The sequence below is a fragment of the Loxodonta africana genome, chromosome 3, assembly GCF_030014295.1.
Source record: "Loxodonta africana isolate mLoxAfr1 chromosome 3, mLoxAfr1.hap2, whole genome shotgun sequence".
NCBI lineage: Eukaryota > Metazoa > Chordata > Mammalia > Proboscidea > Elephantidae > Loxodonta > Loxodonta africana.
In genome coordinates, this window is record NC_087344.1 from 208,055,415 (window position 1) to 208,075,595 (window position 20,181).

The following is a 20,181-nucleotide window of genomic DNA, read 5'->3' on the forward strand; positions in this document are numbered from 1 at the left end:
TAAAAGTTAAATGGTGAGGCTACCACACGTGCTGACTTGTGTGGACCTGCGACGGTTCTCGGTACAGCTGGTAGATTTTTGTTAGTTTTTCTCTTTGTGTCTTTTAATGGAAAGCAGGGATTCTTAACCTGGGGCCCAGAAAGTTGGGGAATTCGGGTGGGAAAAAATTGCATCTTTATTTTCACTGCCTTCTGACTAAGATTTCCATGTAGTATTTCCTTCCAGTATAGACACAGCCCCTGACCTACAGGAGTATTAGCACTTCCTGTGATGCTGTAGTCAGTAGAAATCACAGATGTCTTCATATCATGTTCCCGTAGTGGCCAAACCAACCAAAACCAAACCCAGTGCCGTCGAGTCGATTCCGACTCATAGCGACCCTATAGGACAGAGTAGAACTGCCCCACAGAGTTTCCAAGGAGCGCCTGGCGGATTAGAACTGCCGACCCTTAGGTTAGCAGCGTGGCCAGTATCATAAAATATCATCCACAGTCAATATTTTTTACAGTTAGACTTCCCTGCTAGACCTTGTTTTCAATGTGCTAGTAAAGAAGTCTTGTGTATTTCAATTTTTTTAAATAATTGTATTTCAATATCATTTGTTTACTTTATAATTCTACATATTTTCTACATTTAAAAACACCTCTCTGAGAAGGGTTCCAAAGGTTCATACACACACACACTCTCACACACGCACACACAGAGAGTAGGAACTAGTCCAAAGGCTAACATGCAAGGCTGAGATTAAGACGTTCTCCACAGATACGCCCACACTGGCTTTAAAGCAGGGAGTAAGGGAAGAAGTCCGCGGTAGACGCTCTAGGACAAGGCTGCCAGGGAAGGCCAGTGGGAGTGCTGTCCCCACCTACTGACTGGCCCGCTCTTTCTCCGTGGCTGCTGCAGAAGCAGACTGTCTCTGGCACGTCTGTACCCGGTTCTAGCACGGTGCCTGGTGCGGAGTACGTGCTCCTTGTGTGTGTGCAAAACGGGGTGGGGTGCTGGAGGTGGGGGTGCTGGGGCTATCTTGGGGCTGGGGGTGTGTGTAAAGTGGGACATCCTTGTTTGAAAGAATTTCAAAACAGACTTCTTTACAGAGATTTTTAAGAGTCTTGCTGGCAACGTGAAAACAACCCCCCCGTGTGCAGCCCCACCCGGCCTCACGTGGCCACTGCTTTCTCCCCACATGTGGGGCTGGCTTCCCTGCACGTATAAAACTCTCTGGAGCTCAGGCATGAGCCGGCGGGGCCACGCATCCAGGCACCTTCCCGTGCGCAGAGCTTTCCAGAGCAAGCCTCGGACTGAGGGCATCTGTGCACGCTTCTAGAGCTGTGGACCCACCATGCCAGCTGTCCAGCTGCTCCTTCTGGTGTGCCTGGCATGGGGTGTGGGGGCCAGGACCGCCCAGCTCCGGAAGGCCGACGATCGGAGAGGCCGATGCCAGTACACCTTCAGCGTGGCCAGCCCCCATGAGTCCAGCTGCCCTGAGCCGGGCCAGGCCATGTTGGCCATTCAGGACCTCCAGAGAGACAGCAGCACCCAGCGTGCAGACCTGGAGGCCACCAAGGCCCGGCTCAGCTCCCTGGAGAGCCTGCTCCAGCAGCTGACCAGGGATCAGTCTGCCAGACCCCAGGACACTGAAGAGGGGATGCAGAAGGAGCTGGGCACCCTGAGGAGGGAGCGGGACCAGCTGGAAAGCCAAACCAGGGAGCTGGAGACAGCCTATAGCAACCTCCTCCTTGACAAGTCTACTCTGGAGGAAGAGAAGAGGCACCTGGGCCAGGAGAATGAGGACCTGGCCAGAAGGCTGGAAAGCAGCAACCAGGAGGTAGCAAGGCTGAGAAGGAGCCAGTGTCCCCAGGCCCGAGACATGCCACGAGGCTCCAGGGAAGGTAGGAATGCCAGCTGGAGGGCCCCACGTCCAGCAGGTGATATGGCTCATGGTGACCTGGCACAGAGGGCCCAGACCTGCCCTTCCTGTCCTTGCTTCTCGCCTAGAGTCTGCACACCCAGCACAAGGCTGAGCAGCTGAGGAAGGCAAAGCAAACACTTGCGTGTAACCTATTGCTGTCGAGTCGATTCCGACTCATAGCGACCCTATAGGACAGAGTAGAACTGCCCCATACGGTTTCCAAGGAGCACCTGGTGGATTTGAACTGCCGACCTCTTGGTTAGCAGCAGTAGTTCTTAACCACTATGCTACCAGGGTCTCCACTTGCGTGTAGTATCAGTAATTTAGCTCCTGGTAGTTTAGTTTAGGTCAGTGGTTCCAAGTTCTTGTGGGTGTCCATGACAAGATTTTCACAGTTTATAGCCAAATGAGGAAAGTAAGGGCCAGGCAAGACATATGTGAATAAACCAAAAAACCAAACCCGCTGCTCTTCTGACTCATAGCAACCCTATAGGACAAAGGAGAACTGCTCCATAAGGTTTCCAGGGAGCGGCTGGTGGATTCAAACTGCCAACCTCTTGGTTAGCAGCTGAGCTCTTAACCACTGTGCCACCAGGGCTCTGTATATGTATATATATATGTATATTTGTATATGTATATGATCAGTACAAAGTTGCCAAGTGTCCATTTTGAAAATGATCCTTTCTTGAATATTTGTTAAGAGGTTGTTATACCTACCTTTTGGTGTTAAAATGACCTCTATTTATGACATGACAGTAGATTTATGAAATGATAATGGGTGAGGTTTTCTTTTTAAAGTCCTTCTTTGGCAAAATAAAGAGGTGGCAACCCTTTGTCAGTTCCCTCAATACGTTGTTCTGGAAATGTCACTACTTTCCTGCGTCACCAGACCCAGCCCTGGGGCAGGTTTTTCTAGCTGGGATGCTCTTCTGCTCATCCCGCTCTCTGCTTCCTGAAGGTGAGTCTGTGAGTGTGTGTGTGTGTGAGAGAGAGAGAGTGTGTGTGTGTGTGTTTGTGAGTGTGTGCGTGAGTTGTGCACGAGAGCGTGCATGGGTGTGTGTGGTAGTGGTGGGGGGGGCGCACGCTGCTCCCATTAGTTGGGAAGACAGTATCTCACATGTTTTTGTGAAAGCTGTGCTCCCAAATAGCCACTGTTTAAAAGATTTTCTAATAATAAGGGAACAACAGGCAAACCCAGATCACAGGGCAATGAGTTTAGATTCTTCGAAGATGCCAATGTCGAGAGAGAACGAAAAAGAAAAGGGAAGGGCCTGCTCTAGATTAAAGGAGACCAAAGAGATCTGTGAGGAGCCCTGGTGGCACAATGGTTAAGCACTCGGCTGCTAACCAAAAGGTTGGTGGTTTGAACCTACCCAGCAGCTCCGGGGGAGCAGGGGAGAAAGACCTGGAGGTCTACTTCTGTAAAGATTACAGCCTAGAAAACCCTATAGGGCAGTTCTGCTCTGTCCTACAGGGCCACTCTGAGTCAACCGACGTGGCAGAGCCTAACAACAACAAAGAGACCTGGTGACCAAACACAGCTCATGATCCTTGATTGGCCGCTGCGTGAGGGGAAAAGCTAAAGGCACAGGCTTGGGATAACTGGGGAAATGAGAACGTAGGGCGCTTATTAGGCTGCATTATTATTAACATATTCAGTTTCTTGGGTGAGATACTGTATTTTGGTTTTGTAGAAGAATATACTTGTTCTTAAGAGACATGTGCTAAAGTACCTAGGGGTGAGGGGCCACCATGTCTGCAGTTCACTTTCAAATGGCTCAGCAAAGTCTTTAAGTACAGAGAGTGAGTGAAAGAAAAGTAAAGGGAATGTGGCAAAAATATTGACAGAAGTGGGTGGTACCCCCCAAAAAGTTGCTATCATATTGATTCCAACTCATGGCGACCCCGTATGTTTCAGAGTACAGCTACGCTTCATAGAGTTTTCAAGGTTGTGAACTTTTGGAAGCAGATTGCCAGGCCTCTCTTCTGAGGGGCCTCTGGGTGATTGGTACAAGGGGTGTTTATTGTACTATTCTTTCAACTTTCCTATAGCTTTGAAAATTTTCAAAATAAAATGATGGGGAAATATATTTTTTTAAAGCTTTCTACATAAAAGGCAAGATAGGTGTGAGGCTAGAACCCCTGAGAGTTGCTGCCTGGGTGGGACCCTGGGAAAGTCACGGACCCTCTGCATCTTGGTGTCTTAGCTATAAAATGGCAGTGGACATTTCTGCTGTGAGTAACACTTTTTGTGAGGTTCAAATGAAGTGACTTTATAAAGCGTAAAGGATTTTTTAATCCTATACTGTTAGAGTTGGAAGAGATCCAATTCTGAACTTAACAAAGAAGGAAAGTGATGTCCAAAGATGCCAAGAGGCCCAAGTTTCACAGCTGGTTAGTGGGAGAACTTAGGCTAAACTTCAGCTGTTGAGGACAAATGAAAAAAATTACGATTACTAAAGTATGATGAGGTGTTAATTATTTCAGACTGTTAACCGAATGAAGTTAAGTCTCAACAAAACTCTGTGCACGTGTGTGTCCGTGGTGTGTGGTGTTTGTGTGTGTGTGTGTGCATGTATGTGTATGTGTGGGAATTGTGTGTGTGTGTTAAATAGAGGCAATGTTTCTTTTTTATTGTCTGTAGCCTTTTAACAAGTCTTTGGGGGATTTCCTGACATGTTCTCTAATTTTATGTTTCTTTTTATCCTTTCCTGCTCCTTTACTTTTAAAATAAGGCAAAATCTAGTTATAATGAACTCCGAACTTGGAAGTCCTTTTCACGGAGGGGATTTTTGCACCAGCAGGAAATTGCATTAGTGTGAGAATGTAGAACCAGAACGGGACCTAGAGCACCTAATGCCACTGGCTCATTTTTGCAGATGCGGAAACTGAGGCCCAAACGGGTTGTTGAACTTACTCATGCCGTCTCGCCAGTTAGCCCCAGAGCCACGGCTGGAATTCAGGCCTCTCCACCTGTGTGTGATGACCTTCCAGGACCCCCAGTTGCGATTTAGCTTAGAGAACCTAAAAATGAAAGACAAAAGTACTTTTACACATCAGGGAAAGAAAGCTCGGAACAAATGTCTCCTCCAGGTCCTCGATTTGCGTCAAGTGGTATTTTGGGGAGCTGGAATTTAAGTGTGGGTGTGCTTTTATGTACGTTTGGTAGTCACTGGGGTGTGGAGGGTTAGGGCTTGGTGAGGCTGAGGAAATGAGGTAAGGGCTGAGAAGGTGGACTTGTTCTTACCACTCAACACTGGCAACGGGTTTGAGTTTTTGGTTTTATATATATATGTATACGTGTGTGTGTGGGTGTGTATGTGTTTATATTTATGTGTATGTGTGTATATATATGTGTGTGTGTGTATATGTGTTTATATGTGTGTGTATATATGTGTTTATATGTGCATGTGTATATATGTGTTTATACGTGTGTGTATATATGTGTTTGAGTGTGTGTATATGTTTATATATATGTGCGTGTGTGTACATATATGTGTGTATGTGTATATATAAGTGTTCATATACATATGTGTGTATGTATATATATCCCTGGGTGGTACAAATGTTTAATGTGCTCAGCTGCTAACTGAAAGTTTGGAAGTTCGAGTCCACCAGTCACTTAACTAATCTTCACTTGTGATGGCCTGTAAACACGTTGTCACCCTTCCTTTTGTTCATTTATGTAATGCTGACCTAACTTTTCAGGCAATGATGAGAATGACTACAATACTCATTACAATGTCATTTGCCAACATGTATTGTTGTTAGGTGCCATCGAGTTGGCCCCCAGCTGACGGTGACCCCATGCACAACAGGATCCATAGGGCTTCCGTTGGCTGATTTTCAGAAGTAGATGGCCAGGCCTTTCTTTCTAGGCCAACATGTATAAAAGTATGTAAACGAAAACCCGTTGCAACTGAGTCGATTCTGACTCATAGAATTGCCCCATAGAGTTTCCAAGGAGTGGCTGGTGGATTTGAACTGCTGACCTTTTGGTTAGCAGCTGTAGCACTTAACCACTATGCCACCACGGCTTCCAAGAGTGGCTGGTGGATTTGAACTGCTGACCTTTTGGTTAGCAGCTGTAGCACTTAACCACTATGCCACCAGGGCTTCCAAAAGTATGTAAACAGGTAATAAATTCAATTTCTAGGTGGAGCTCTCTAGAAGGTGAGTCTATAAAGTAGAGGTAAAGAAGATAGGGTAGAGCATACAGAAAATTTCCAGAATTTTGTAACAGACGTGAACTTTAAAGCACAGAAGGACTATATGTTGATAGGAAAAGACAAATAAAGGTCCTAAAAATTTCAATTTTCTGATACAATATATTGCTTAACATTTTCACAATCTCTTTTTGTTTTTCCCTTTGTTCAGAATGAAACATGAGTGATTTTGAAATATTCAAGAGAAATTTTAGTTTTTGTACATCTTTATTGAGGAACTTTTTATTTGTGATTTCTTAAATAATCCTCAAAACAATTTTATAAGTTTGTGAGCTAGGAACACTGAGGCTCAGAGAGGTTGAGTACCCTGCCCAAAGCCACACAGCTGATAAATGGCAGAGCTGAATGAGGAAGCTGTAACTTCTGGCCCAGCTCAGGCCCTTAGCACAACTGCTTCCCTGCCTTTGGGCCTTGCACCTCTCCTGCAAACCTCCGCCTCATGCCAGACATCTCCACTCAGTCTGACTCTTGCCAGATGCTTCTGGCTGACTTGACCAAGAGGCCGGTAGGCTCATAATCCAACCATCCCACCTGCCAACTAAGAAGCGGCCCTCCATCATTCTGGAAGCCATACCCTGACATTGTGTGTTAAGGAGGTTCTTGTTTACTGCAAAGAAGGCTCACGAGGCATGGTTCCTGCCAAGAGTGAGGGGAAAAGAGCCGGTGAGCTGCAGGGCTCCTGCTCTGAGACCTGAGGGTTTGGTGGGACCAGGAGCTGAGCACCCACCAGGCACCTCTTGTTTGGACATGGGGAGGAAGAGGTGGTGGCCCACACTAGGCAGGGGGACATCGGTCTATCGGCCCAACCCCCTCTTCCCCGCCCAGCGTGCTGGCACGCACTCTCACTATTTTAACAGCCGCGGCATGGCAGAGGCTGCACAGAGGCCGGGTTTGAGAGCCTTTTGGCTGAAAGTTTTCTTCAGCTCCTTTCAGGGAGAAAGCTTTTCTAACACTGTAATTCATCAAAGCTAAATGCCAGGAAAGAGCCCTGGTGGTGCAGTGGTTAAGCGCTCGGTTGCTAACTGAAAGGTCGACGGTTTGAGCTCACCAGGCGTTCCTTGGTAAAGATTACAGCCTTGAAAGCCCAATGGGGCAGTTCTACTCTGTCCCATAGGGTCGCTATGAGTTGAAATCCACTCTACTTTGATTTAAACATCAGCAACTGAAAGGGGAGCTCTGATTCCAGAGATGTGAAAGTATGTGTGGCTTCAGATTGATGAAATACGGTACATCTAGAAGGGTAAAGAGCTAGCCACTCACTAGAATCGTTGGCGCCTAAGTGTAAATTTAGGTGAGCTGAGCAAAGGACAAAAGACAGAAAATGTCTTCCTGACCTTCTCTGGAGCTGCACGGATTTCCCACCCCAATGTCCTGGACACCTGAGCTGTGAGCCACCCCTGCTGCTGCTGGTCACTGAGGGCCAGAGAACCGCCTGGTGGCTATGGCCCTGTCCTTGTATTCCAGGGCTGTTGCACAACCGCGCTTTCACCCAAAACTAGTAATGTGTGAGACTCTAAACCAAAAACCCACTGCCGCCAAGTCCAACTCACAGTGGCCCCACAGGACAGAGTAGAGCTGCCCCACAGGGTTTCTAAGGAGTGACTAGTGGATTTGAACTGCTGACCTTTTGGTTAGCAGCCATGCCCTTTAACCACTGTGCCACCAGGGTTCCGTGTGACACACTGGGCCAAGCTGATGTCTGAGTCCTATACACCCATGTCTCCCAGTTTGCCACTTTCCCTTCTCCGTGGCTCAGACCACGTCTAAATCCCTGCAGGAATCCTGCACGCTCTGTCTTCCTTCTCCCAAACTGGTTGCAGAGAAAGGTCTGATGGAAAGTTTTAGCTGAGTATGTAAAGCTTAACATGTTACTTCTTACAGGAATATTTGCATTATGACAAGCGGGAGAAAAGAAAACAAGACAAAAGCAAACAAGCAGGGAATCGTTCATTATTGAATTTCAGGCATCTGAGAAGACACCGAGCGTCTTACCCATGTTCCTAAAATCACATCTCGCCCACTCAGAAATCAGCCCTGCTAGAGGGAATTAATTTGTGTATGAGCTTATTTTATTGTGTTTCGAATACCTTGCTAGGCACACTGGTATATAATTTATTATTTTTTAGCTTTCTATTATAGAAATTTTCAAGCCTTTATAAAAGTTTCAGAACTGAACAAACCTCAATGTATGCATCACACGGCTCCAACAGTTGTCAACAGAGTCCAATCTTGGTTTATCTGCCTCTCTCCGTGCCCCCCATCTTGAAGCAAATCTCAGACACCACATCTCTGAAAACCTATTTAAATACCATTCTCAGCATAGTCAGTCCTTGAGGCAGTTTTCCTCACAGTACTATTTTGTCTCTTTCTTTTAATACAGCTTCTAAATGGAATTTGGAGAATTTGGACTTCCAGGAACTGAAGTCAGAATTAACTGAGGTCCCTGTTTCCCGAATCCTGAAGGAGAGTCCATCCGGCCACTCCAGGAGCAAAGAGGAAGACATGGGTGTGATGTTAGATTCTTCCCTCTTGTGCCCACTTGGTCTTTATCCACATCTAGTCCCATGTTTAGAGTTAGCCCACCGGGAGGGACAAGCAAGTAACTTTCCTGGGAGCAGAGCAGGGGGATGGAGGGGACCAGCATTCTCTCTTTGTTCCTTTCCGGGGCCAACTGGCCACAAGTCAGCCTTTCCCGAGCAAAGCTCTGTACCTTACGTCTCATGCCTGGATGCTTGGCTGGCCTGGGCTGCACTCGGGGGAGAACAAACCCAGTTGCCATTGATTCACCTCCAATGTGTGTGTCAGAGTAGAGCTGTGCTCCACAGGGTTTTCAGTGGCTGAATTTTTGAAAGTAGATCACGGGCCTTTCTTCCAAGGCACCTCTGGGTAGACTTGCACTTCCATCCTTTTGGTTAGCAGCCGAGTATGTTAACCATTTGCACCACGCTGGAACTCTGGGGGCAGGTGAGAGATGGTTTATTTCAACTACTTTATTGTCACATAGAATTAATTACACCTGAACAATCACGTTCTTCAGTGGATCCCTCACGTCTCTGTCTTAGAGCCAGGTGTACACCGCCATCCACTCTTCACACAGTCTACAAAGCATGTCTTTTCTGAACTTTGGGCACTTATAAAAGCACAATCTCTCCTTCTTCAAAGTGTTCCCTGAGGCCTTCCGACTAAGACTGTGGTTTTCAGTAACCAGCTGTCGGTGTCGTTAACAATGACTGCTAGCACTGAAGGACGCACACAAGGACCCACCCCAGTGCCGTTGAGTCGATTCCGACTCATAGCGACCCTATAGGACAGAGTAGAACTGCCCCATAGAGTTTCCAAGGAGTGCCTGGTGGATTCGAACTGCCAACCCTTTGCTTGACAGCTGTAGCACTTCACCACCACGCCAACACACAAGGACAGGGGTTGTAAAATCTTCACAGCATAATTCTCTGAGCTGTGAGCAGCAAGTCTCTGCCTTCTGTGAGAAAACCGAAGGTGCCTGCCAACGCACAGAGATTTGTTGTGATTCAGCTAAATCTAAACACCAGCCATCGCTTCATTAATTTTAAAAATTATATTCAGTTTTTATTTTATTAAAATAAGTTGGCTAGGCCTTAAACAACTATTTTATAGAAATTATTTTTATAAAGAGTTTATTTTTTCATCTCTTTAGAACGATAACAGGCAAAGAAGTCCTAAAAAGAATAATACAACGAGCACCGACAAGTCTACCGCTCAGCTGAAGTAGAACGTTACTGATAGAGTTGAAGCCCTCTCTGTACAGCCATCAACTTTACAACCCACACTGCACAGACAAAGCTCAGTTCACACCCAGACTGCATGCATGTTTACCAGGCATCTAGTCTGCGCCAAGCATTTGTTCTTGTTGTTAGCGGCCATGGAGTCGGTTCCAACTCATGGCCACCCCACGCACAGCAGAAAGAAATGCTACCTGGTCCTGTGCCATCTCCATGACTGACTGCAGATCGAACCATGGTGATCCACAGGATTTTTGTTGCCTGATTTTTAGAGGTAGATCTCCAAGCCTTTCTTTCTAGTCTGTCCTAGTCCGGAAACGCCCCTGAAACCTCTACAGCATCACAGCAACACGCAAGCCTCCACTGATGGGTAGTGGCCGGTCAGATATTGAACCTGGGTCTCCTGAATGGAAGGCGAGAGTTCTACCACTGAACCACTACTGCCCTTCTATTTAACACACAGACACACACACACACAGACAGGGGGCCCTGGTGGCGCAGTGGTTAAGCATTTGGCTGCTAACCAAGAGGTCAGCATTTCGAATCCACTGGCCACTCCTTGGAAACCCTATGTGGCAGTTCTACTCTGTCCTGTATATATTTAACATCTATAATCACATTTAATACTTACAACAGCCCTAGTACCCAAAACACTATTATTGGCTCCCTTTCACAAATGAAAAAACTGAGGCTTAGGGACCTAAGTAAGTTTTTTGAAAATCACACAACCATTGGTGTCAAAGACCGTGTTTAAATCCAGAGGGGCTGTTTCTGGGGCTCTTGCTTGCTCTGCCATGCATTTAAGTTGTCATGTTCTGTATTTGGAAAGATTACAAATAAATATGTATATTTTCTCAACTCACCAGGATGTGGAGAGCTGGTTTGGGTAGGAAAGCCTATCACTCTGAAAACAGCTGAAGCAATCACTGGCAAGTATGGCGTGTGGATGAGAGACCCCAAGCCCACCTACCCCTACACTGAGGAGACAACATGGAGAGTCGACACGGTCGGCACAGACGTCCGCCAAGTTTTTGAGTACAACCTCATCAGCCAGTTCGTGCAGGGCTACCCTTCCAAGGTGCACGTGCTGCCCACGCCGCTGGAAAGCACGGGCGCCGTGGTGTACGAGGGGAGCCTCTATTTCCAGGGCTCTGAATCCAGGACTGTGATCAAGTACGAGCTGAGCACTGAGACGGTCAAGGCCGAGAAGGACATTCCTGGAGCTGGCTACCACGGGCAGTTCCCCTATTCTTGGGGCGGCTACACTGACATTGACTTAGCTGTGGACGAGACAGGTCTCTGGGTCATCTACAGCACCGAGGCCTCCAAAGGTGCCATTGTCCTTTCCAAACTGAACCCAGAGAATCTGGAAGTTGAGCAAAGCTGGGAGACTAACATCCGTAAGCAGTCAGTCGCCAATGCCTTCATCATCTGTGGCACCTTGTACACCATCAGCAGCTACTCATCAGCTGATGCTACGGTCAACTTTGCTTATGACACAGGCACCAGCAGCAGCAAGGCCCTGGCCATCCCATTCAAGAACCGCTACAAGTACAGCAGTATGGTCGATTACAACCCCCGGGAGAAGAAGCTCTTTGCCTGGGACAACTTCAACATGGTCACCTATGACCTCAGACTCTCCAAGATGTGAAAAGCCTCCAGGATGCACCAGGACAGGCAGAAGATGATGTCCAGAGTTTTGGGCGAAAGCAGGCTGAAGGGAGAGCTGGCCATCCAAAGCCCACGCTGCTTTCCTCTGCTTCCCAAGCTTTCATTAACGTGCGTGAATGTGCACTGTCACTGTATCTGACTGCGGAATAGCCATCTGGGGACTCAGTGGGTTTCCCATTATAGTGGGTGCTCTTTTCTTCCACCAGCTGTTAAAGGGAAGTCTAACTGAAATCGTTAAAGTCTTCCGGTGATTTGGGGCAAATGCTGTAATGCATAGTGGTTTTTTTAATGAAAACCACAGGGCTTTTTCTAAATGACCCTCACTGGCTGAAGAAGGTACATTTGGAGTAGACTTTGGGGAAAACCAGGTTGTCCGTGTAGAGTCCAGGGCCATCCCCCGTTCTTGCTTGTTCAGTTACACCGAGCCACAGTGAAAAGCTACGCTTCCTTTGGAGGAGAAGCAGCTCTCGTGGCCAGCGCTGCACGTACTTACGCTGAGTTTACTACACTTGGCTTCTAATGCTTCTGGTAGGGTCCAGTTGGGTATTACATAACACTTGGTTGTGAAATAAAGTTAGCCTACAAAACATTCTTATCCTTGAACTTGATACTTTGCCTAAGAGGGCAAACTTCAAACATCAGGTAATTCCTTTGGTTTAAGAGATGTGATTGTAGACGCTAAAGAGGCGTGTGTGTGTGTCTAGCTGTGTGTAACTGAGAGGCCCGTGCCTGGTTTTGAGATGCTGCCCAGGATGACACCAGGCAAAAGTGGAATCTAACCCTTCTCATCCCCACCTCCTGGTGTCCATTGGCCCTTCCTGAATAATCTTTCCATCTGCCCCCAACAGGCCCCCTCTTCATCCTCCCTCTGCTTCGGTTCTCATCTGCTGTCACGGGCATAAATTCCACAACCGCAGGTGAACGAACCTTATAGATTTTCTATCACTGAATTTCTATCTTGAGCTGCCACTGAACCTCCCGGTAGAGAACTTGATCTTGCCAATTCAGCTGGGACACCAACCCACCAGTGAGCTGCCAGTTCTCCTCGAGGTGGTGTCTATGCCTGGGATGACGGGGGTGAGGGCTCATGTGGCATTCTGGCACGGAGGGGGAGGACTCCGTTAGCGTCCATCTTCTGCGCTAAGCGGCATTTCCGTTTCTTGTCACATGCAGTTTTTGTCATCACTGCAGATGCCAGCATTTTCTGCTGATGTCCACGTCTCCCTGTCTACCTCCAAGTCTGGCATCCTCCATGTCCTGATGCTCAGACACAGCAGGTGTGCTACTTTTTTGTAGCCTGTTCTGTACTCCCCGCCACCCCGTGCCCCGAACCTTTCAGGAGCCTGCCCCCACCACAGGTAACTCGGGGAGCTCTGGCCGTCTCCTCCTAGACCAGCCTCAGGGCCCCTTTTGCTCTTGTGCTGCTGCCCCCTGTTGGTGTGGAGCCGCTTCTCCTGGAGGTTTGCCGCCTACCTGGGCTTTACCCGGACAGGAGTACAGGCCTCCTCTGCTTTCACACGCCCCAAACTACCTGGACACAAAGGCCTGGTAGGGACTCTTCAGCAGCTAAGCTCTCTTCTTCTCTCTGAAGTTCCCAGGCTTTGTTCAGATTGCAGGGATAGGGGAGTATAAGCACGTTGCTATGCAATTTGTTATTTTTTAGCTTTTATGAAAATTTTCAAACATTCACCAAAGTAGAGAGAACAGAATGAACCCCAATATCCACGTCACTCAGCTTCAACAGTTATCAGTGTGGACCGATCTTGTTTTCTCTCTCTCTCCCTCACCTCCCCTTCCCACTATCTTAAAGCAAATCTTGGACCGTGTGTCTTCGGAAACCCCTTTAATGGGACCAGGACTAAGCCTTTTGATCTCCATGAAAACCAGCTCTTGAAAGTCAAAGCTTTGGCTTAAAGCCTATCCTAAAGAGTCCATTTCGAAATGCAAAGCCAAGAGCTGGACTTTTCTTTCCCAGCCCAGCTCCCCCCAACCCCTTACCTGCCCAGCCAATCTTCATTTAGGCAACGCATACTATGAATAAATAGGCAGAGGATGAGAAGCAAAGCCTTGGCAAAACTGGTCGCCGTTGAGTTGACTCCAACTCACGATGACACCATGTGTGTCAGAGTAGAACTTGGCTCCACAGGGTTTTCAATGGCTGATTTTTGGGAAATAGATCACCTGGTCTTTCTTCTGTTGCACCTCTAGGAGGACTCAAACCTCCAACCTTTCAGGCAGCAGTTGACCCTGTTAATCTTTTGCACCACCTAGGGACTCTGAAACCTTGGCCAACCCAGTGAAACCCAGTGCCGTCAGACCCCAAAATGTCTATCCACCAGGTATTACCACTCTCCCACTAAGAGATGACTTCTAAAGACTCAAAGTCCCAGAAGACAGAGTGCATGAACTCATTCACCCAGTTAAGCACCTTTAGCTGCCAGGTGCTTAAATGAGAAGCACCAGGTAAGGATGCACCTTTAGGTGATGAAATCAGCGGCCACAGCACAGACACAGATGAGGCACATCCTGCTCGCACAGCCCTGCCCACCCTCCTTTTCTTTCCTTCCATCAGCTACTGCTTCTGGCTTTGGGGTGGAAGATGACGGTGTAGGAACGGGAAGGGGGGCGGGCAGAGGGATAAGGAAAATCCTTTCTTCACTTAGCTTCCAGAACATCAGACTCCTTACATCACTGACTGTCCCCTTCTTGGTTCCTTTTGCTGGTTCCTCTTTTAAGCCCCAAGCCCTTAAGACTGAAGTGTCCCAGGGCTCAGGTCTTTATCGACTCACTGCTCCTATGATCTCATCTACTATCATGGCTTTAAATACCATCTAAATGCTGAATTTTGGGTTTTTTAAATGCTGATGGTCCCCAAATGTGTATCTCCAGCCCAGACATGACTCCTGAACTTGATTCATACATGCAGTTGCCCACTTGACATCTCCACCTGGATGCCCATTAGGCATATCAGACAATAAAAAAATGAACTTCTGAGTTTCTCCACTCCACCTGCACCGATACCCCAAATTTATTCTTGTTGGATCTCAAGGAAACTCCATCCCTGCAGTTGCTCGGGTCAAAATCCATCATCAAATCCTTTTTCAAATCCATATATCCAAGAATCCGACCGTATTTCTCACCAACCCTAGTGCTGCTACGCTGGTCCAATTGACCTTGTCTGTGGGGCATCCAGATGGCAATAGCAGGTGCTCAGAGCATGCTCCTCTCCCCGGCCCAGGTAAGGAAGCTTGAGTCCACACCCACCAGACAGCCCGTAGACTCTCCATGGCCGGGGGGCTGGGCCACATTTTTAAGGGCATGCCTTGAGAAAGAACACTCCCCAGGACTCTATTGAGGACATGGACGACATGACAGCATGTAAGCGCTTTCCCATACACTTGTATTTGAATTTTTTGCATTTTCAAGGCTTTCAAACCGTTCAGAAGAGGCCTAAAGGTCTTTAGAAGTGCTTTGAGGTTGGCTCAGAGGCCTACATGGTAGGCCTAACCAGATCGCCCTGCACTTGGCTGCTTTTCACGAGGGTTCTTCTGTTACAGGGTTTGAAAACTCACTTCAGTCTCTGAGGAGGAAACTTTGAAAGCACTGTGCCTAAATGTAAAACTCAACCACCCTCGACCAGCTCAGGGCTGGGGGTGCAGCTCAGTTAACCTAGTATAAACCAAAAACCAAACTAAACCCACTGCCGTGAGTTGATTCTGACTCGGAGAGGCCCTGCAGGACAGAGCGGAACCGCCCCATAGGGTTTCTGAGGCTGTAATCCTTACAGAAGCAGACTACCACATCTTCGTCCTGCAGAGAGGCTGGTGGGTTCAAACCTCCAACCTCTTGGTTAGCAGCCATTGAGCCACCAGGTCTCCTGAAACTAGTATAAAAGGGCCATAAAAACTGTAGTGTCTGGGGCAGGGTTTTGAAAATCCAAAAACCTCAGTTTCCTCTGGATCACAAATCTTTAGACAAGTCACAGAGGCTACCCCGACTTTTCACTCCTTTGGACTTAGTAACGCACAGCAAGGCCTGATGATTTTTTTTAATTCAAAAACAATCACCTATGATAAGCGCTCTACAACGTAGCATAAATTAAAGATCAAATAAATACTTATAGGCATGGCTTGAAAAACAGAAGAAACCTCCGAGTGCATTAGTGAGGACAAACAAACTCAACAGTGGCTCTGGGAGAAGTACGAGTGGGAAGAACAAAGATCTTCCAAGGCAGCCTTCAAAGATAACCAGGACGTCAGTGAAACTCTTGTCTGGAATTCTGTGTAAGAGGCCACTTCAAAAAGACTGGAGTATTCTGTGCTCAGGGGTCTGTGGAATCCTCTGCTGGAGAAGGAGGTGGGGCTGGGGGCACCGTGGGGTAGGCCTTGCTAGGATGAGGGACTTCTTTAGAATCAGAATCAGAATTAGAGAGCCCCTCCTTGGCTTTGCAGCTTTTCTTGCTTGATGTCTCTTCCCTACAATGAAAGGCACAAACGAAACGTTACTTGAATAAAAGACCAAAACCAAACCAGTTGCTGCCAAGTCAACTCCAATTCATGGCGATCCCACGTATGTCAGAGTAGACCTGTGCTCAACAGGATTTTCAAGGGCTGATTTTTTGGAAGTAGACCTACAGGTCTTTCTTTTTAGGAGCCTCTAGGATCAAATAAGCAAGCAGATCACAGCGCATAAGAGAGCCACTTTTAACATTTTAGAGGACATCCTTCCAGACTCACCTATGAACACTTACAGTGATATCCCCTTGCAAAAATTGGATACACTATTTATGCTGTGCAAGTCAGCTCTTCTCAAGAGTTAGCTGATCTGTCTCGATTGGTCCTGGGATACCATGGGACCAAAGAGACTAAAAAAAAAAAAAAAAAAAAAGACTAGCTCCTTCAATTTCGGGATTAAAGCTCTTCCCATAAATTGGTTCTCTCCACTTCCTTCCAGCTAGCTCTATGCAGATTTCACCCTGGGGCAGGTTCTGTTTCAGTGTTTCATTTACATTCCAGCAGTTGTCTGGGCTGGTAAGCCTTAGACTTCACCTTCCACCTAGCCTGCCTCACCTGCAGCCTGCTATGTTCTGCTGAGATAACCCAGGGCTCTTCAGTCCTGCTCCAAGGCTGGGCAAGCCCTGCCTTCAAAGGAAGAGCCTTCAAGTAATTAAAAGATTCCTGTTTAACTGTTAGCTGAATACCCACTACATTCCAGACACTGCTCTAGAAACAATTTTCCCTTTTAGCTGAGGAAATGAAGGCAGAAGGTGACTCCTGGCCTGTGCCACGTGACTGGGAAAAGGGAGAACTGGAATCCAAAGTCAGGTCTCCTGACCACAAGTTCACTGCTGCATCTTCCAATAGAGCAGATCCCTGATGTTGCCGAGGTGGGGTGATGAGAAGGGGTTGTGCGGGGGCTAGGGGCAGCGCTAGAATTGTGCCATCTCTTCCTTGTTGGGTAGACATTAGAGTGGTGAACACAGCCTCCTAGAGACGATGCCCCACTAGGCCAGGGGTGTCAAAGTGACCATGTGCCCCATCAGCAAAGATCTTCAACTCCCCTGTATGTATCTCAACTAAGAAATTTTATATAATTTATGTCAATTTGCTAGTATCTTAACTTCCAATAATCTCTAAGACTCATTGTGAGCAATACTGGATAGAAATCCACATTTCAAATCAATAATCTTGATTTCTTTTTGCCGACTTCTTACCAGATTTAATAAGACCGCCATTTTTAACCTCATAATGCTCCCGGCAAAGAGCTCAAAGTAGAAAGCGTCAGCTTTGCTGACTTCTCTTGCTTTCTCATATTTGCATTATTAGAATTATTTCAACCCAAGCTTCCTTGGCAGAAATTTTTTTTTGGGTCTCCTTTAAGAATTACATTAGTTTGGACTAGATAATATAACTTGTAAGCCCACTTAACTGACACAAGTAAACTGCCACATTTTGGCATCTGCTGAAAGTCAGAGAAGGAGCCCCCACTGACTTCACATTTGCAGCTCTGGTCTTCCCATCGGGAAGGTCTCAGAACCTCTGTGTGGCCTCCTGAGGCAGTGAAGGTGTGGCGTCCACCAAACACCACTTCAGTGGAGCAAAAGTTTAATATAAATGTAAGTTGCAGTCCTAATATTTTCTCTCTGCACCCTCATGGGTTGTGTTGAGCACTCCGCTGTGGGGCTGGAGCCCTGGGCTCTCTCTATCGACTGTGATGGTGGTTGGAAGAGACGTGTCACCACAGTGGTCATTGAAGGGTTGCCAGATTTAGAAAATAAAAATACAGGTCACCCAGTCGCCTGGCTAAATTAGAATTTTAGAACTAATTTTAGTATAAGTATATCCCAAATGTTGTGTGAGCATACTTAGAAAAAACAACACCGGTTTATCTGAAATTCAATTTTACCTGGGAATTCTGTAGTTTACTTGCCAGCCCTGCCATTAGGGACAGTCTCTGCAGGTGCAGACTTCCAGACCCACCCCCGCACAGGACTCCCCTGTCCCTTGGGCCATGTGACCAGCAGGCTGGTGAGGGTCTCTTCTTTCTGTAAGGTGAGGACCAGCTCCCTTCGCTCGTGTACTCTTTGTCCACCAGCTCAGTGCCGGACACCAGGAACATACTGGTGAATGAGATAACCACGGTCCCTGCCTTCAGGAAGCTTACAGTCCAGTCGGAAATGACGGTGAGCTTCAGGGAGTCCAAGCTGTCCCCAAACTTGTATGGAAAGTTATACATTTTTATACAGGGAGGGTATAATGGTCATCAGACTATTAAACTGATAATTAGAAGCCACTGCGCTCTGAAGCTCATCCCACAACCCAAAGTGAACAAATGAATATCACCACCCATTGAAGGACACCATGAGAAAGGTCTGCTTTCCACAACAGGCAGCAAAGCGGTTTCCTCATCCATGAAGTCCGCCTGGCAGCGGATGAGTGAGTTCACATAAACCAAGGGCCTCCTGCTGTGTAAGGAGCTAGGGAGAGCTCAGCAGTTACATTGGATCCCACCTAGCAGGTGAGGAGAGCTTTGGAGTACCTGGTGAGCATGGTAGATCTGCGCCTGGTCACCTCGGAGGCTAGGTCTTCGTAGGGGATGTTAAGGCTGTCGCTTGCGGGTACCTTCTGAGCCATGGCCTTGCACTCAGAGGATTTGCGGAGTTGCTCACTCCTGGGGGATCTCCCACTGCACCTGTGAATCTAAGACACAGGTGCCAACAACAGGCTTCAGGTGTCAGAGAAACGCTCTACCTCAATCCAGCACAGCCAGGTTGCCAGAACTTCCCTGCCGTAGTCTCAGTGGGTCCTCGCTACAGCCCTCTCCCCCTCCCCACACTCCCTCACCCTGGTTATAAGGCAGGTAGTTACTCAAACACCTTGCTGTGGGAGCAGGTGGGGAACAGCAAGATGCTTGACCCACCATTTAGATAGTACAAACCCCAGTCTTGCAAAGGAGGGAACTGAGGGCAGCTTTCATAGGCCCCCAGTACCAGCTGAGGAAACGGAGGCCCAGAGAGGTGAATTCGTTCATCCCAGGCTGCACAGTAGGGCCTGGAGGGTGCTGCTTCTACTCTAACAGGTGCCAATTCTGTGGAGCCCTTCCTAAAAATGGGAAACAGGACTTGTTTGGCATCATGAGCAAATGCAGCCACCACCCATCTGTCAGTCTGTCCTACTGTGGTGGCTCATGTGTAGCTGTGATGCTGGAAGCTATGCCACCAGCATTTCAAGTACTAGCAGGGTCACCCACGGTAGAAAGGTTTCAGTGGAGCTTCTAGACTAAGACAGACTAGAAGAAGGGCCTGGCTATCTACTTCTGAAAATTAGCCAGTGAAAACCCTGTGGATTGCAACCAAATATTGTCCAATATTAGTCCTGGAAGATGAGTCCCCTGAGTTGGAAGGCACTTCACAACAGCTACAACAATGGACCCAGGATCATGAAAATGGCTCAGGACTGAGCAATATTTTGTTCAATTCTACATAAGGACAACTAACAACACACTCAGAGCTTTCTTTCTGGAGCGCTTACCTTCTAAAGAACAGCAAAGGCACACAGACAGACCTGGGCTCGGGGCGAGGCTACTTGTTCAGATAAGCACCGAAGCAGATGCTGAGGCTTGATGGACAACAGAAACCAGAGTGAGTCATCATTCATTCAGGCCAGCCACTGTGGGGTGTCCCCTTACACTCTTATTTGATAGCCTTATAACCCTGCAAGGTAAGTATTACGATCCCATTCTACAAATGGGGAAACTGAGCAGCAGAGAAATTAGGTTTCCCAGGGGGCACAGAGCTAGAATTTGAACCTAGGGCTGTCTGGCTACAAAGGCTATGTTCTGTCCACTACAGAGCCAACCAGTCCTTGAGTTTCACCTTGGTGACAAGCCATCCCCAAAGGAATTGGAGGTCAGTCCCTGTTCTGGACACGGTCACTCACATGGTGTCGCTGCTGTCCTTAAATCATGAGCTGCAGACCGGAGCTCACCCACTGACCTTCTGGCTGGATGGTTCATTCCTAGGAAGATGCCCAACTCACCTACCTTTCTGTTTTCCCTCCCATTGTGCAAAGTTTTCCTTTTCAACTTATTGGGAGCCTGACCCAGGATGCCCCAGGCA

General features: G+C 47.6%; 2 protein-coding genes across 2 annotated transcripts; one reads left to right on the forward strand and one right to left on the reverse strand.

The window, feature by feature from the left end:
* Positions 1-1,260: 1,260 nt before the first annotated feature.
* Positions 1,261-11,887, forward strand: MYOC (myocilin). Its single transcript, XM_064283186.1, has 3 exons — positions 1,261-1,889; positions 8,516-8,641; positions 10,760-11,887. The coding sequence occupies exons 1-3, from the start codon at positions 1,340-1,342 to the stop codon at positions 11,542-11,544; spliced, it is 1,461 nt and encodes a 486-aa protein (XP_064139256.1). The 5' UTR covers positions 1,261-1,339; the 3' UTR covers positions 11,545-11,887.
* Positions 11,888-15,724: 3,837 nt separating this feature from the next.
* On the reverse strand, positions 15,725-18,882 carry MYOCOS (myocilin opposite strand). Its single transcript, XM_064282930.1, has 2 exons — positions 18,603-18,882; positions 15,725-16,039 (listed from the first exon to the last, which is right to left on the reverse strand). The coding sequence occupies exons 1-2, from the start codon at positions 18,695-18,697 to the stop codon at positions 15,886-15,888; spliced, it is 249 nt and encodes an 82-aa protein (XP_064139000.1). The 5' UTR covers positions 18,698-18,882; the 3' UTR covers positions 15,725-15,885.
* Between the last annotated feature and the right edge of the window lie 1,299 nt (positions 18,883-20,181).

What these genes read in the sequence shown, in the direction of transcription:
- MYOC (XM_064283186.1), top strand. Translation starts at nt 1,340, where the DNA reads ATGCCAGCTGTCCAGCTGCTCCTTCTGGTGTGCCTGGCATGGGGTGTG. An exon ending in GCCACGAGGCTCCAGGGAAG is followed by an intron (nt 1,890 to 8,515) that starts GTAGGAATGCCA and finishes CTTTTAATACAG; the next exon opens with CTTCTAAATGGAATTTGGAG. An exon ending in GAGCAAAGAGGAAGACATGG is followed by an intron (nt 8,642 to 10,759) that starts GTGTGATGTTAG and finishes TCAACTCACCAG; the next exon opens with GATGTGGAGAGCTGGTTTGG.
- MYOCOS (XM_064282930.1), bottom strand. Translation starts at nt 18,697, where the DNA reads ATGGCTCAGAAGGTACCCGCAAGCGACAGCCTTAACATCCCCTACGAA. An exon ending in AGATCTACCATGCTCACCAG is followed by an intron (nt 16,040 to 18,602) that starts GTACTCCAAAGC and finishes CTTTCATTGTAG; the next exon opens with GGAAGAGACATCAAGCAAGA.